General features: G+C 37.7%; 1 protein-coding gene across 1 annotated transcript in view; it reads left to right on the top strand.

Moving 5' to 3' along the window:
• The window catches only part of DOCK2 (dedicator of cytokinesis 2), a 559,513-nt gene that overhangs the window by 484,684 nt on the left and 61,685 nt on the right, over positions 1-13,144 (top strand). Inside the window, exon 34 of the mRNA XM_056811565.1 lies at positions 12,704-12,789. Coding sequence (XP_056667543.1) covers positions 12,704-12,789 — 86 coding nt within the window. The remainder of the gene's footprint in view (positions 1-12,703; positions 12,790-13,144) is intronic.

Here is a 13,144-nt window from a genome sequence, read left to right on the forward strand (position 1 = left end):
CAGTGACAAATTGGGAGTGTTCTTTGATGTTTTTCTTTCTGGCCATGGAGATAGATTTTTCACCTAGCTATCACATGTTCTTGCCTACTCCCCACTGGGATTTTGTTGCGAGAAATCTGACCCAGTTTAGGGACGTAGTCTCATACCTGTGATCTTGACATCATTAGCACCAGCCTCTAACCAAATGAGCTTATTCATTATGTGGAAAATTTTGAGAATGTAGATTGGCCTCATCCATTCTATTCCTAGAGTGCCTCATGATTTCTTTCAGTGGAAATGAGGCAAAGAAAGAATGTGGACAAAAATCATCCAGCTTCAGTTGGAGAGAATCATTTTGTCCAACCACTCTTTTTATAAATTAAAAAAAAAAGCCCCAGAGAGAAAGCAACTTATCCAAAACCATGAAGTTCATTAATATCCCAGATTGTTCTTGAACCCAGTTCTATTCAAGAAACATTTATTGAGTGCATATTGTTTGCAATTAATGAATAAAATGTTGGACATGTAGTCAAGAATAGACTAATTAAAATTCTGCCTCTGACATTTACTAGCTGTGCTTTAATTAATTTCTCTGAGCCTCAGGCAACTCTAAGACTTATCTACCAGATTATAGACATTTCACACAATGGAGGACATTTTCATACCAATAAAATAAAGTTATGTCTACTTATTATAAGGAGGGCACTATGCTAAATCTCATGGAGAAGAAGAGAAGGGAACAAGCTTGTGTTGGACACCTACTAAAAGTACTTTACAAATATTATCTCATTTGAACTTCATTCAACCCTATGAAGTAGATGTTAATATTATTCCTATTTTACAGTTGAATAAACTGAGGCAGACAGAGGTTAAGTTTTGCCCAAGGTCACACAGCTAGTAAATATCTGAGGTCAGATTTGAATCCAGATCTTCTTGACTCCAGCCATTGTACCACCAAACTAAGTTGCCTTTCGATATGAAGGTGGAAAATGGCATGGTTCATATCCTTGAGGTAAAGAGAGTATAACTTTTGGGGGTATATACCTGTGAATTCATAAGTGTGAGGAACCTTTGTAAAAAAAGAGCCTCCTCCCATTGAGATCAACATGTACAATTTTATTTTATTTATTTTTAAGTTTTATTTAATTAGGCAATTTAGAACATTGTTCCTTGGTTACAAGAATCATATTCTTTCCCTCCCCTCCCCACCCTGCTTCCCATAACCAATATGCAATTCCACATGTGTCCTTGGTCAAAAACTTTTTTATCAACATGTATAATTTTAGCGAGTAGTTTACAAGAGGACACAATTGTATCCTGCTCAAAGTCACATAGCTAGTGTGTCAGAAGCAAGGCTTAAGCTCAGGTTTTGAGTTCAAGGTTGACTCTCTGTCTACTACACAATGCTATCTAGCAATGTTTAGTAAAAAATGCTAAGTATATATAAATAAATGTAATATAAAACAGAAAGGAATACACAAGAGAGTCAAGCAATGTGGTATGAGAAATCTGAGGAAAGGGTAACATCAAGGAAGTCTTCATGAAGGAATAATCTAAGAACTTTGCTTTGAATAAAGGGATTAGGAGGCTGAATTATATGCAGGGGTTAGGAAGTCTAACTAAGGCACACAGTTCTCTTGGTGGTGACAAAGAACTGGAAAATGAAAGGGTGCCCATTATTTGGGGAATGCCATATGATTGAGATGGAATGCTACTACACCAGAAGAAATAATGAGCAGGTTAATTTTGGATAAACATGGAAAGACCTACATGAAATCATGAAGAGTGGAATGAGTAGAAACAAGAGAACATTATATGAAGCAATGGAAATAGTGGTTGAAGAATAACTTATATATATCTACCTCCAATGAAAAAACTAATAAACGGAAATAAGTAAGACATCATTTTTATATACATACATCTTTTTGTCAAATGATGGCTATTCTAGTGTGGAGAGGAAAGGTGGGGAGGGAGTTAACTAAGTATTTTAATGCAACAAAGAAACAAATTTAAATTTAAAAAAGAATGCATTAAAAAAAAACAAGATGACTAGTAGAGGTCACTATAATTACTGTCATAATTTAATTTGTCAACTTGATCAAGTTACTTAATGACTCTGGGTCTCAATTTCCTCATCTATAAGACTACAGCTGAACTAACTGACCTTTAAGGTTCCTTCCAACTCCATATATGAACTTATGATCCTATTGTAGTATGGCCTCTGAATTCTATTCTCAACCTCCATTTGAACTGGCAGGCTTGGACCCCAGAGAGTGGCTGACCATTTCTCTCTCAGGTTCTAGGAATAATCCTGTGGGATTGAAGGTTCTTATACTATTGATCTTAAGTTCCCATCTGGTATGTTGGTTTTGCTGTTTAGATGTGCTCAACTCTTTGTGAACCCATAGATCAGGGGTCCCCAAACTATGGCCTGCAGGCCACATGCAGCCCCTTGAGGCCATTTATCCAGCCCCCACCACACTTCTGGAAGGGGCACCTCTTTCATTGGTGGTCAGTGAGAGGAGCACTGTGTGTGGTGGCGCTACAATGCGTGGCATCGCTCACATACAGTACTACTTCTGGTGATATAATCCTTTGCATGATGCCTTACAACAAGGCACCACACATGCAAAGGATTATGTGGCTACACAACAGAAGAGGTCAGCATGGTGAGCAGAGATATGGGGGAGGGGATTCCACACTGTGTATACTGCTGCCCTATTAGGGTTAAGGTTAGGTTTTTATAGTTCGGCCCTCTACTGGTCTGAGGGACAGTGAACTGGTCCCCTGTGTAAAAAGCTTGGGGACCCCTGCCATAGACCATAGCAAACTAGGTCCTTCTATCCTCCTCTGTCTCCTGAAATCTGTCCAAACTCCTTTTCATTGTTTCCCTGACTCTATCTATCCCATCCTCTGTTGTCCTCTTCTCCTTTTGCCTTCAGTCTTTCCCAACATCAGTGTCTTGTCTAGTCTTGTTTTCAAAGTATTTAAAGTATTTAAACTTCAGTTTCAGCATTTTTGGTGAATAGTCTGAGTTAGTTTTCTCAGTATTTACTAAAAAATTTACTAAAAAGTATTTACTAATATGATCTATTTGTTTTCTGGGTTTTTCCCCCCTTACATTATGCTTCAAGTCAACACTCTCCTCTTTTACCCTTATCAAGAAATGTCTTAATTCTTCACTTTTTTTCAATCAGCATGGTATTGTCTGACCTGAGTGGTATATACGAGATTGTTGATATTTTTCCCCATCAGTTTAATTCCAAAACTCATACAGCCAAGTATTTCACAAAATATTTTCTGCATATAAATTAAAGAAATATAGTGACAATATTTAGCCCTGTTATACTCCTTTTCCAATCTTAAACCAATCGGTTGTTCCATATTAAGTTCTAACTATTGCTTCTTGACTTGCAGGCAAATTCCTCAGTAGACAAATAAGATGACCTGGCACTCCATCTTTTTGAGAACTTGCTACATTTTGGGGTGATCCACACAATCAAAGATTTTAATGTAATTGATGAAACAAAAGTAAATGTTTTTCTGGAACTCTCTTCCTTTCTCCATAGTCCAGTGAATGTTGGCAATTTGGTCACTAATTTTTCTTCCTCTTTGAAAAATGACCCCACTCTTCTTGATCTGCATATTGCTGAAGTCCAGCTTGCAGAACTTTTAAAATAATATTTTATTTTCTCCCCAATTGCATGTAAAAACAATTTTGAACATTCTTTTTATATTTTGAGTTCTGGATTCTCTCCCTCCTCACCTTCCTTCATTATCTTCTTCTAAGTCTCCCTCCCCAAGAAAGTAAGCAATCTAATATAGATTTTACATGTGCAATCATGTAAAATTTTTTTTCATATTAGTCATCTTGTGAAAAAAATCTCAAACAAAAAAGAAATAGAAAGAAAGTGAAATATAGCATATTTCATATGTGTTCAGACTCATCATTTCTTTCTTGGAGAGATGGTATTTTTCATCATGAGTCTCTGGGATTATCTTAGATCACTGTATTACTGATAATAACTAGGTCATTCACATTTGTTCATCAAAAAATATTGTTTTCACTGTATAAAATGTTCTTCTGTTTTTTCTCACTTCACTTACTATCAGTTTATATGTCTTTCCAGATTTTTCCAAAATCATCCTGCTTGTCATCACAATAGTATACCATCACCATCATATATCACAACTTGTTCAGCCATTCCCCAGTTGATAGGTAACCCTTCAATTTCCAATAAATTGTTAACACAAAAAAAGCTGCAATATTTTTGCACAAATGGGCCCCTTTTCCCTTTTTAAAAAAATCTCTTTTGGATATAGACCTAGTAATGGCATTGATGGATCAAAGCATAGGCACAATTTTAGAGTCCCTTTTCATAATTCTAAATTTTCTTCCAAAATGGTTGGCTCAGATTATAACTCCACCAATGGTGTATTAGTATCACAACTTTCCCACATCTTCTCCAAAGTTTATTAGTTTCCTTTTCTGTCATATTAGCCAATCTAATAAGTGTTAGTTTGTACCTTAGAGTTGTTTTAATTTGCATTTCTCTAATCTACCTTTCAGAATTTTAAGCATAACCTTGCTGATGTAAGAAATAAGCACGATCGTTCTGGAATTTGAACATTCCTAGATATTGACCTTCTTTAGGACTGGGATGGAAACTCATCTTTTCCAATCCAGTAGCTACTCTTGAGTATTCCAAATTGTTTGGCTTATTGAGTGCAGCACTTTAACAGCATCATCTTTTGGGATTTAAATAGCTCAGTGTTCTATCACCTCTACTAGTCCTCTTGTTAGCAATGCTTCTTAAGGCCCACTTGACTTCATTCTCCATAATGTATGGCTCTAGGTCAGTAGACACAGTATCAGTTATTGGTAATGTTAAGATTTTTCTTGTATAGTTCTTCAGTATAATCTTATCATTTCTTCTTAATCTCTTCTACTTCTGTTAAGACCCTGCATTTTTGTCTTTTATTATATCCATTTTTACATGAAATGTTCCCTTGATACCTCTTGTTTTCTTGAGATCTCTTGTCTTTCCTATTTTATTTTTTCTTCTATTTCTTTGCATTGCTCATTTAAAGAAAAAAACACTTTATCTTTGTTATCCTATGAAATTCTGCATTCAATTAAATATATCTTTTTCTTTTCTCCTTTCCTTTGCCTTTGCTTTTCCCTTTCCTTCTTTCTTTTGTTCTTTGTAAAGCCTCACTGGACAGCCATTTTACTTTCTTGCTTTGGAATTTTTTTGTTGCTGTCTCCTAAACAATACCACAAAGTATTTCAGGCACTCTCTATACCAGATCTAATACCTTAAATTTATTAATCACTTCCATTTCATATCCATAAGCAATACTGTTTAGGCCATATGTATATGATCTCATAGTTTTCCATTTTCTTCGATTTAAGTTTGAATTTTACAATAGGAAACTCATCATCTGAGCTATAGTCAGCTCTAAATCTTGTTTTAATTGACTGAGTAGAGCTTCTTTCTATGACTTCAATATATAGAATCAATCTGATTTTGATATTGACCATCTGGTGATGTCCATGTATGGAGATGCCTTTTGGGTTGTTGAAAAAGAGTGTTGCTATGACCAGCAAGTTTTCTTGACAAAACTCCCTTAGCCTTTGTGCTGCTTCATTTTCCATCCAAAGCCAAATTTGTCTGTTTTTCTAATTATCTTTTGATTTCCTACTTTAACATTCTAATCCTCTATGATGAATATGATATCTTTTTTTGATATTATTTTTAGAAAATGTTGTAGGTCTTCAAAGAACTGATCAACTCTGATGACTTTGGGATCAGTGGGTTCAGGACTTTTATTACTGTGATGTTGAATGGCTTGCCTTAGATTTGAACAGATATCATTCCATTATTTTTGCTATTATACCCCAATATTACTTTTCTCAACTTTTTGTTGACCATGAGGATTACCCCATTTCTTTTAAAGGATTCTTCTCCACAGTGGTATATCTAATTACCAGAATTAATTTCAGTTATTCCTGTCCACTTGATTTTTACCTGTACCCAAGTTGTTGATGTTTAATTGTTCTATCTCCTGTTTGACCACAGTCATTTTACCTTAGTTCATAGATCTCACATGCCAGGTTCCTAGGCAATATTGATTTTTACGGCACTGGACTTTCTTTTCCTCATCAAACACATTTGCAGCTAAGCTTCTTTTCACTTTTCTTCTTTAGTACTGGAGCTATTTGAATTTGTCCTCTACTTTTCCACATTAGCATGTTGGACTCCTTATGACTTGAAGATTTAATTTCCCAATATTATATCTTTTATCATATGAATACTATCCAACCCATTTTCTTGGCAAAGATTGGTTTGCTATTTCCTTCTTGCATGGATCACCTTTTTTTTTCAGAGCTCTTTGCTTTGACCTTCCTATCTTGGGTAACCCTATATGGCATAGATAACAGTTTCATCAAGTTATTCAAGCCACTCCACCATGACAAGGCAGTGATCCAGAAGGGGCAACTAGGTTTTGTGGAAAGATATTTACTGATGCTTTGCACTTTGAGTTTGAGCCCACTATCCTCAGGAACCAATTATGTTCAGAGGGAACAATGTCATCTCAGGTTTGGGGGACAGAGAATATTTTGTATTATCTACTTTAATAAATTTGAGTCCACGATTCCCTTTGTATACTCTCAGTCCCTGGGGAAAGTATGCTCCAAACTGAGGACATACTCTCCTTCCTACAGGAACTTTGTCTCTGAGAAAAAATGGATCAAACTTGAAGCCCAAAGATACTGAGACACATTTATAGTAGTATTCTTGTTCAGTCATTTCAGTTGGATCTGACTTTCTGTACCGCCATTTAGAGTTTTCTTGGCAAATATATGGGCTGATTTGATGTTTCCTTCTCCAGTTTATTTCATAGACAAGGAAACTGAGATAAACAGGGTTAAGTGGCTTGTCCAGGGTAACAACCAGAATGAGTCTATGGACAGATTTGAATTCAGCAAAATGAGGCTTCCCTACTTCAGGTCCAACACTATCACATGGTGCCACCTGGCTGCCCCATATATAGAGAGTAAGTAGAGCTAAAATGTACATTTTAACTCCTGGCCTAGGGAGCCACTTACTCCCTTGCTCAGCTGGACTAGCTTTTTAAAACATATGGTGTCATGGCTGATGAGTCAACCCTCTACTTGGCTGTTATTGAAGGCATTCTAGTATTAGCCCTTCAACAGACTTATCTATGCCTGTTACTGGCTCCAGTGATCTTTGTTACCAGTTCCTATTGATAAGCAGACCTCTGATGGCTCTTTCAACCTTTTAAAATTCTCAAAGTCATAACATTGTCTATTCTAGCTTTGAATACTTATTTGCCTAGGACTAGGAAAGAACACAAAAGCAGCAGAGGTACCTTGTATTCTTGGACACATGATTGCTGTTTGAGTGGCCTCCCAATGTAGGTAGCTCATAGAAAGAAATCTTCTTCATTCAAAAGCTATCAGGGAAGAAAGGGAGGGATTGACATTTCAGATGTTTTATAGATGTACTCAGTTCTAGCTCAGCCTCTACTGAGTCTTTAGTTCTTCTAGCTCCTTAGTCAAACAAGAATTTTCATCCTTTCATAGTGTCTCTTGGACCCTGAGTTACACTTTACTGGAAACTAGGCTTTCATTGGCCAGCCTCCCAACATAGTATGATCCGGTTGAAAAACTATGATAGTCCAGACTGCAGTGGTAACAGTAAGAATAGAAAGGAACAAATATGACCTATATTTTGGACATAAAATTAACAGGATGTGGCAGTTAGTTGGATGTAAGAGTGAGGAAGAAGAATCAAAGTTGGTTCCATGATTTGAAGGTGTAAGAACTAGATTTGTGTCCTGCATCTACCCCCTACTATCTATATGCCTTTAGATATATCACTTAATATCTCCAGTTCTTAGTTTCCTCATTTATGAACCGAGTGGGACTGATCTCTAAGTACTTTTCTGAAGCTGATATTTTGGATTCATTGATCACTATCATGCATGTCTAATGCATGTCTATGACAATTGTGGTTCAATTTTTAGAGATAGGGATGTCAAGAAGGAGGCCTGGTTTGGAGAAAAAAGATGATGAATTCATTTTTATATACTGTGCAAGGAGAGTGGGGGTTCCAATTTGGACATTAAAAAGGTTGGCTGGGGAACCAGCATGCCAAACAAATTATTTGACAGCCTTAGAATACACATCCATAATATAATCAAGCACCAGGTGGTTTCTTTGAATATGAAAAGACAGCTCTAGCCTTCAGCCATGTCCACAAAGATTTATGATTTCATTTCTTAAAAGCATTACTTTAACTTTGATTTAATTTTTTTTAAAAAGAGAAAAAATAAATCTTTATAATAATCTACCTCCCACCCCCCTTAGATGTACCCACCTCTTTTTTTTTTTTAATTTTATGTATCTTTATTAGATTTCCCTGCCCCTATCATTCATTTTCACCCATCTGTGGGCATATTTCAAAATTGCTTTTCTTTACTGTGGGCTGTTTAAATGGGTGCCATCTTTCTGACTAATGAGGTGGAAGTTTTTATAGAAAGCCTGGGGGTTGGGTTGGACCTGGCCCTTTGGCTCATTCATCTGGAATAAGGATTCTTTCTCACAGTTTCAGAGGGGAAGAAAGGGGACAGCCTCAGCAAGCTCCAACAGCTTTGAGATCCTCAAGTCATCTCTCCTAGAAACACCAGGAGCCTGAGTTGTTTCTGGGCTTGGGATCTGGGGTACGATACAAGATGCTCTATCAGGATGCAGAGGGAGACTTTCAACCTTGGTCAGTCAGTGCACTATGGATGCTGGGTAACCCCTTCCCATTTTGCCATGCCAGAACTGATGCTGAAGCAGCTATTCCATTCATTACACAACCTCCTAATGGTTTCACAATAGGAATGGTAAGAGTGTACAGGATGAAAATTTCCCTGAGACAGGGCCCCTGCCATGCCCTCAGCCATGCTGTGACCCTTATTCATCCTTTCTTCTAGATTCAGCACAAACTGCATGACTAGACATGCAATTAAAAGGCCTGAGTTGACATCCAGACTCTACTATTTATTTGTCAAGTCATCTAACCTCTCTGAGTCTCATTTTCCTCGTCTATAAAATGGGATTAATAAATAATGTAGTATATTAGCTACTTCCTAGGGTTTTGTTATGAGGATCAAATGAGATAATGCTATATAAAGCTCTTCATAAACCTTACTTAAAATGCTCTATAAATGTAGCTATTATCATCATTAATAATTATGATCACCCTCCTTACCAAGCTTTTTGTGAGGATCAAATGAGATAATAGATATTAAATGGTTGGTATCAGGAAAATGTTCTACAAATGCAATCTGGGAGTCCTATTTTTCCTGCTTTGTAGGTTGGCACTGCTTATCCCAGTATATTGTTTTCTTCTGCAAGTTGGATTTGCCTTGCTTGTCTCCCTCCTTCCTGCATTGGCGAGGGAAAGGGCAGGTGGGAACTGAATGTTCTATGCAATCCCAGCCTGCCCTGGTGAGCAGCAAACAGCTCAGGCTGATATTCCAACTTGAGAGATTTCTGACTGTGACCTTGACTCTCAGCTCCCAAGCATAGACAGTTTAGGAATGGTTCAGAAGCAACCAGTCTTTCTCTCTTACAGCCAGCACCCTGTAATTTCCCCCCTAGGGGATGCATTGTGGCCTCTAGACAGCTGCTTATTTACTCCATTTAAAGGGATTGGGGTTGCTCCTTCCCCTCCCTGTTTGGCAAGGAAAGAAACACTTGTTAAATGGTGGGAACATTCCAACCTTTCCTCGTGATCCATACATACACCAAGATCCAGGTTTTTTTGAGTTTTTTTTTTCTAGGAGAGCTACTTTTTGGCTTCCATTATTTAGTAGTACAGCCATAATGATAACAATTGACATTAATAACCACCTGCCATGAGCCTAGCTTTGAAGGGATTGCACATTATAAAAGACAGTTCCTCTTTTAGTGAATCTCACTGCTTAGAAATATGGCTAGCATTCAAAGCCCTTCACAAATGGCTTCTCTAGCCTTTTTTCTCACTCTCTCTCCCAAGATTCCTCCTCCCCTCATACTGTAAGCTCTTCCAAGATTTTCCTTCCCTTCCCTCCTCTGCTAATCCAAATGCTTCTGATCTTTCAATACTTCTCAAGTACCCCCTCTTCCATTAACCTGCACAGATCCATTCAAAGGACAGTGATCTCTCCCACCTCTGAAATTCTAGAGGGCTTACCTGTTGTCTTTGTAGTTATCTTTATGTGTAGAAATTTCATCTCAAGTAGAGTGTAAACCTCTTGAGGGCAAAGACCTCATCCTGTGTTTACATGTATTAGCAATACTTATAGTATGCTCCTCAAGTTCAATCCATTAATGATAATAAAGTTTTCTCCATATGAATGAATGAATGAACCAGTGAATGAATGAATGAATGAAATAGAATATTTTTACTAAGCACTTATGTGCTAGGCATTGTTCTGAGTATTAGGGGATAAAAATAGAAGAGCAATACAGTCTCAACCCTCAAGAAGCTGGCATTCCAATAGGAAAAGATGATACTCAAGGGGAGTTAAGTTAAAGTTCTTTTGAGTCCAAGTAGTATTAATTTGATTACAGTTTCTACAGCAGGAAGTGGAATATCTATCTATCTATATAGGTATGTATGTATACACATATATATTGTATATATGCAGGGTGAGGGTGGGAGTTGAGGGAAGGGGATATACAGTGGTAGGGTAGGAGATGGCTAGGATGAAGAATATAATTAGGTTCAAGGGGTAATAATAGAAGGTGGCACAGCTTTAGGATGGGAATTCTAGGTTGGGAGGTACAGGAGCTCCCTAAATCTGGCAATAGAGTTCAGATGGCTTGAGTAAAAAGTGTCAGGTTTCTTTGAGAGAATCATAACTAGGAATTTTGTTACTTAGGGCAAATTCACGTGAGTAGGAAGGAATAGCACAGAGCACAAGAAGATAGTCCACCCCAAAAGGACCACTGGGAGGGGACAAGAGAAAAGAAAAATGATAGGGAAACCTTAAAGGTCTCTTTGCATCTGTAAATCTTTGATCCTATGAAACAAATAACTATTTAGCAACTGACTATTTGGAGGCTGATAGAATAGGCTGCTGAATTTCTGCAACAATAATATTATTTCTCCTTTCACCCCTTGACCATGACCTCCACATCGCCTCTTCCTGCCATCAGCCTTCCTCCTGGCACAGTGGTACACTACTGATGGCAGAGGGAGAGTATTGAGGGAGAGGCAGTATTCTTATATATGTTTTTCCCTCCTCAGGTGTTGGGTTCCAACAAAACCTTGATCATTGTGCCTTGGTTAGAGACCTCTGTTCTGTTGAGGGGCGTTTAATTGAACCCCAGAGACTCTCTCTTTGAGAATCTGCCCGAGATTTCTTTTCTTTAGTGGAGAGCTCTCTCAGACTCTCCCTTCCACATCACAGAGTGCTATCCTCTGTCTGCCCCTAGCAATAAAGTAAACCATCTCCTTTCCTAATCCTCCCCTCAGCCTTCCTGGCAGGAGACAAATGTGCTCCAAAATCAATCATTCAACCAATAAACATTTATGAAGTGTCTGCTATTTGTCAGAGATTGTTCTCAACCCTGTGGATACAAAATCATCAGATATTATGAGTGCTTAGGGTTGGATCCTAAAGGGAACAAGACTCCAATCGGGCTGCCTGGTCTATAAGAGCAATAATTATAATCATAATAATAATAACGGCTTATATTTTATCATGCTTTAAGGCTTACAAAACCCTTTCATTGTCAGGTAGGTGGTGCAAGAGTAATTATCTTTGCTTTAAAGAAGAAGAAATTGAAGCTCTAAGGGTTTAAATGACTTGCCTTCAATCAAGTTCAGAACCAGAACAATGACCTAGGTCTTTTAAGTCCTGGTCTTTACCCTACAGTAGGTGACTTTGAACAGAATCTGAGAATCCATGTCAGGATGGAACCATAAGTCCTCAAAAAATGAGAGGATTGTACCAAAGAAAGACCTGAAGAAATGAAAGTCTCATAAACAATATATGCTGCATGTAGTAAGCTTTGCAGAGGGTAGAAAATAAATATCAACCCTCTTCCCAGGGAGCTTAGAATCTGAAAGAACTAGATATCTCAAGAGACCTGGATTCAAATCCTATCTCTAACCCTTACTAGTAATGTGACCACAGAAGCAAGTCACTTAGCCTTCCTGTCTGAGCCTGAGTTTCTTCATTTGTAAAATGGGGATAACAATACCTGTAGTGTTCACCTCTCAGGATTACTTGAAGGATCGTATGGGATTTTATATATATAGATATATAAATATAAAGTGCATTGCAAACCTGAAAATGCTATATAAATGACAGTTTAAGTAGAAATTATTATTTTTAATGGGAGTTAGAACCTGCTGGTTTGTCTAATGCTGGGATATAATATAAAGTGACGCTTGCAGGGGAAAAAAAAAGAAGGGTTTCTAAGTCAGCTATGAGCTTGAATCTTGGTGATGCTTAAGGAGAATGGCCTTGACACCATAGAAGCATGACAGCTTTGATGCAGAGCAATGTGGCAGGACTTTCCTTGTTCTCTGGGTGAGCCCTGGGCTCTTTCTATTCTTGCTCACATTAGAGGGTCTCAGGTCCACCCTAAAGCCAAGAACTTGCTTTTGAGACTGATATATTTTATTTCTTTTGTATTTCATCACCATTACAGTTTGAAAATGAAATCATCCTCAATTTGGACCATGAAGTGGAAGGAGGACGTGGTGATGAGCAGTACATGCAGCTGCTGGAGTCTATGTAAGTCTCTAGGGAGAGGATGAGTATGGGGAAATGTCCTGAGACTCTAATGTAAAGCAAGCTCATATGTTATCCTAAAGGAACTATAGCTGGAAACTTCTGTTCCCCTGAAACAGAAAGAAAACTTAATGGTTTTCCCTCACAGGCTGGGATTAAGGAGGTTCCCATGAAGGTCTAACCATATTACTCCCTTATTCAATAAATTCCACCTGACTCCTTATTACCTCCATGATCAAGTATAAAATCTTCTCTTTGACTTTTAAAGCCCTTCGCAGGTTGTTGCCTTTCTACCTTTCTGGGCTTTTTAGAATTTATTCCCTTCCACAACATTGGACTGCTGTTTCTCATATTAGAT

The sequence above is a fragment of the Monodelphis domestica genome, chromosome 1, assembly GCF_027887165.1.
Source record: "Monodelphis domestica isolate mMonDom1 chromosome 1, mMonDom1.pri, whole genome shotgun sequence".
Taxonomy (NCBI): Eukaryota; Metazoa; Chordata; class Mammalia; order Didelphimorphia; family Didelphidae; genus Monodelphis; species Monodelphis domestica.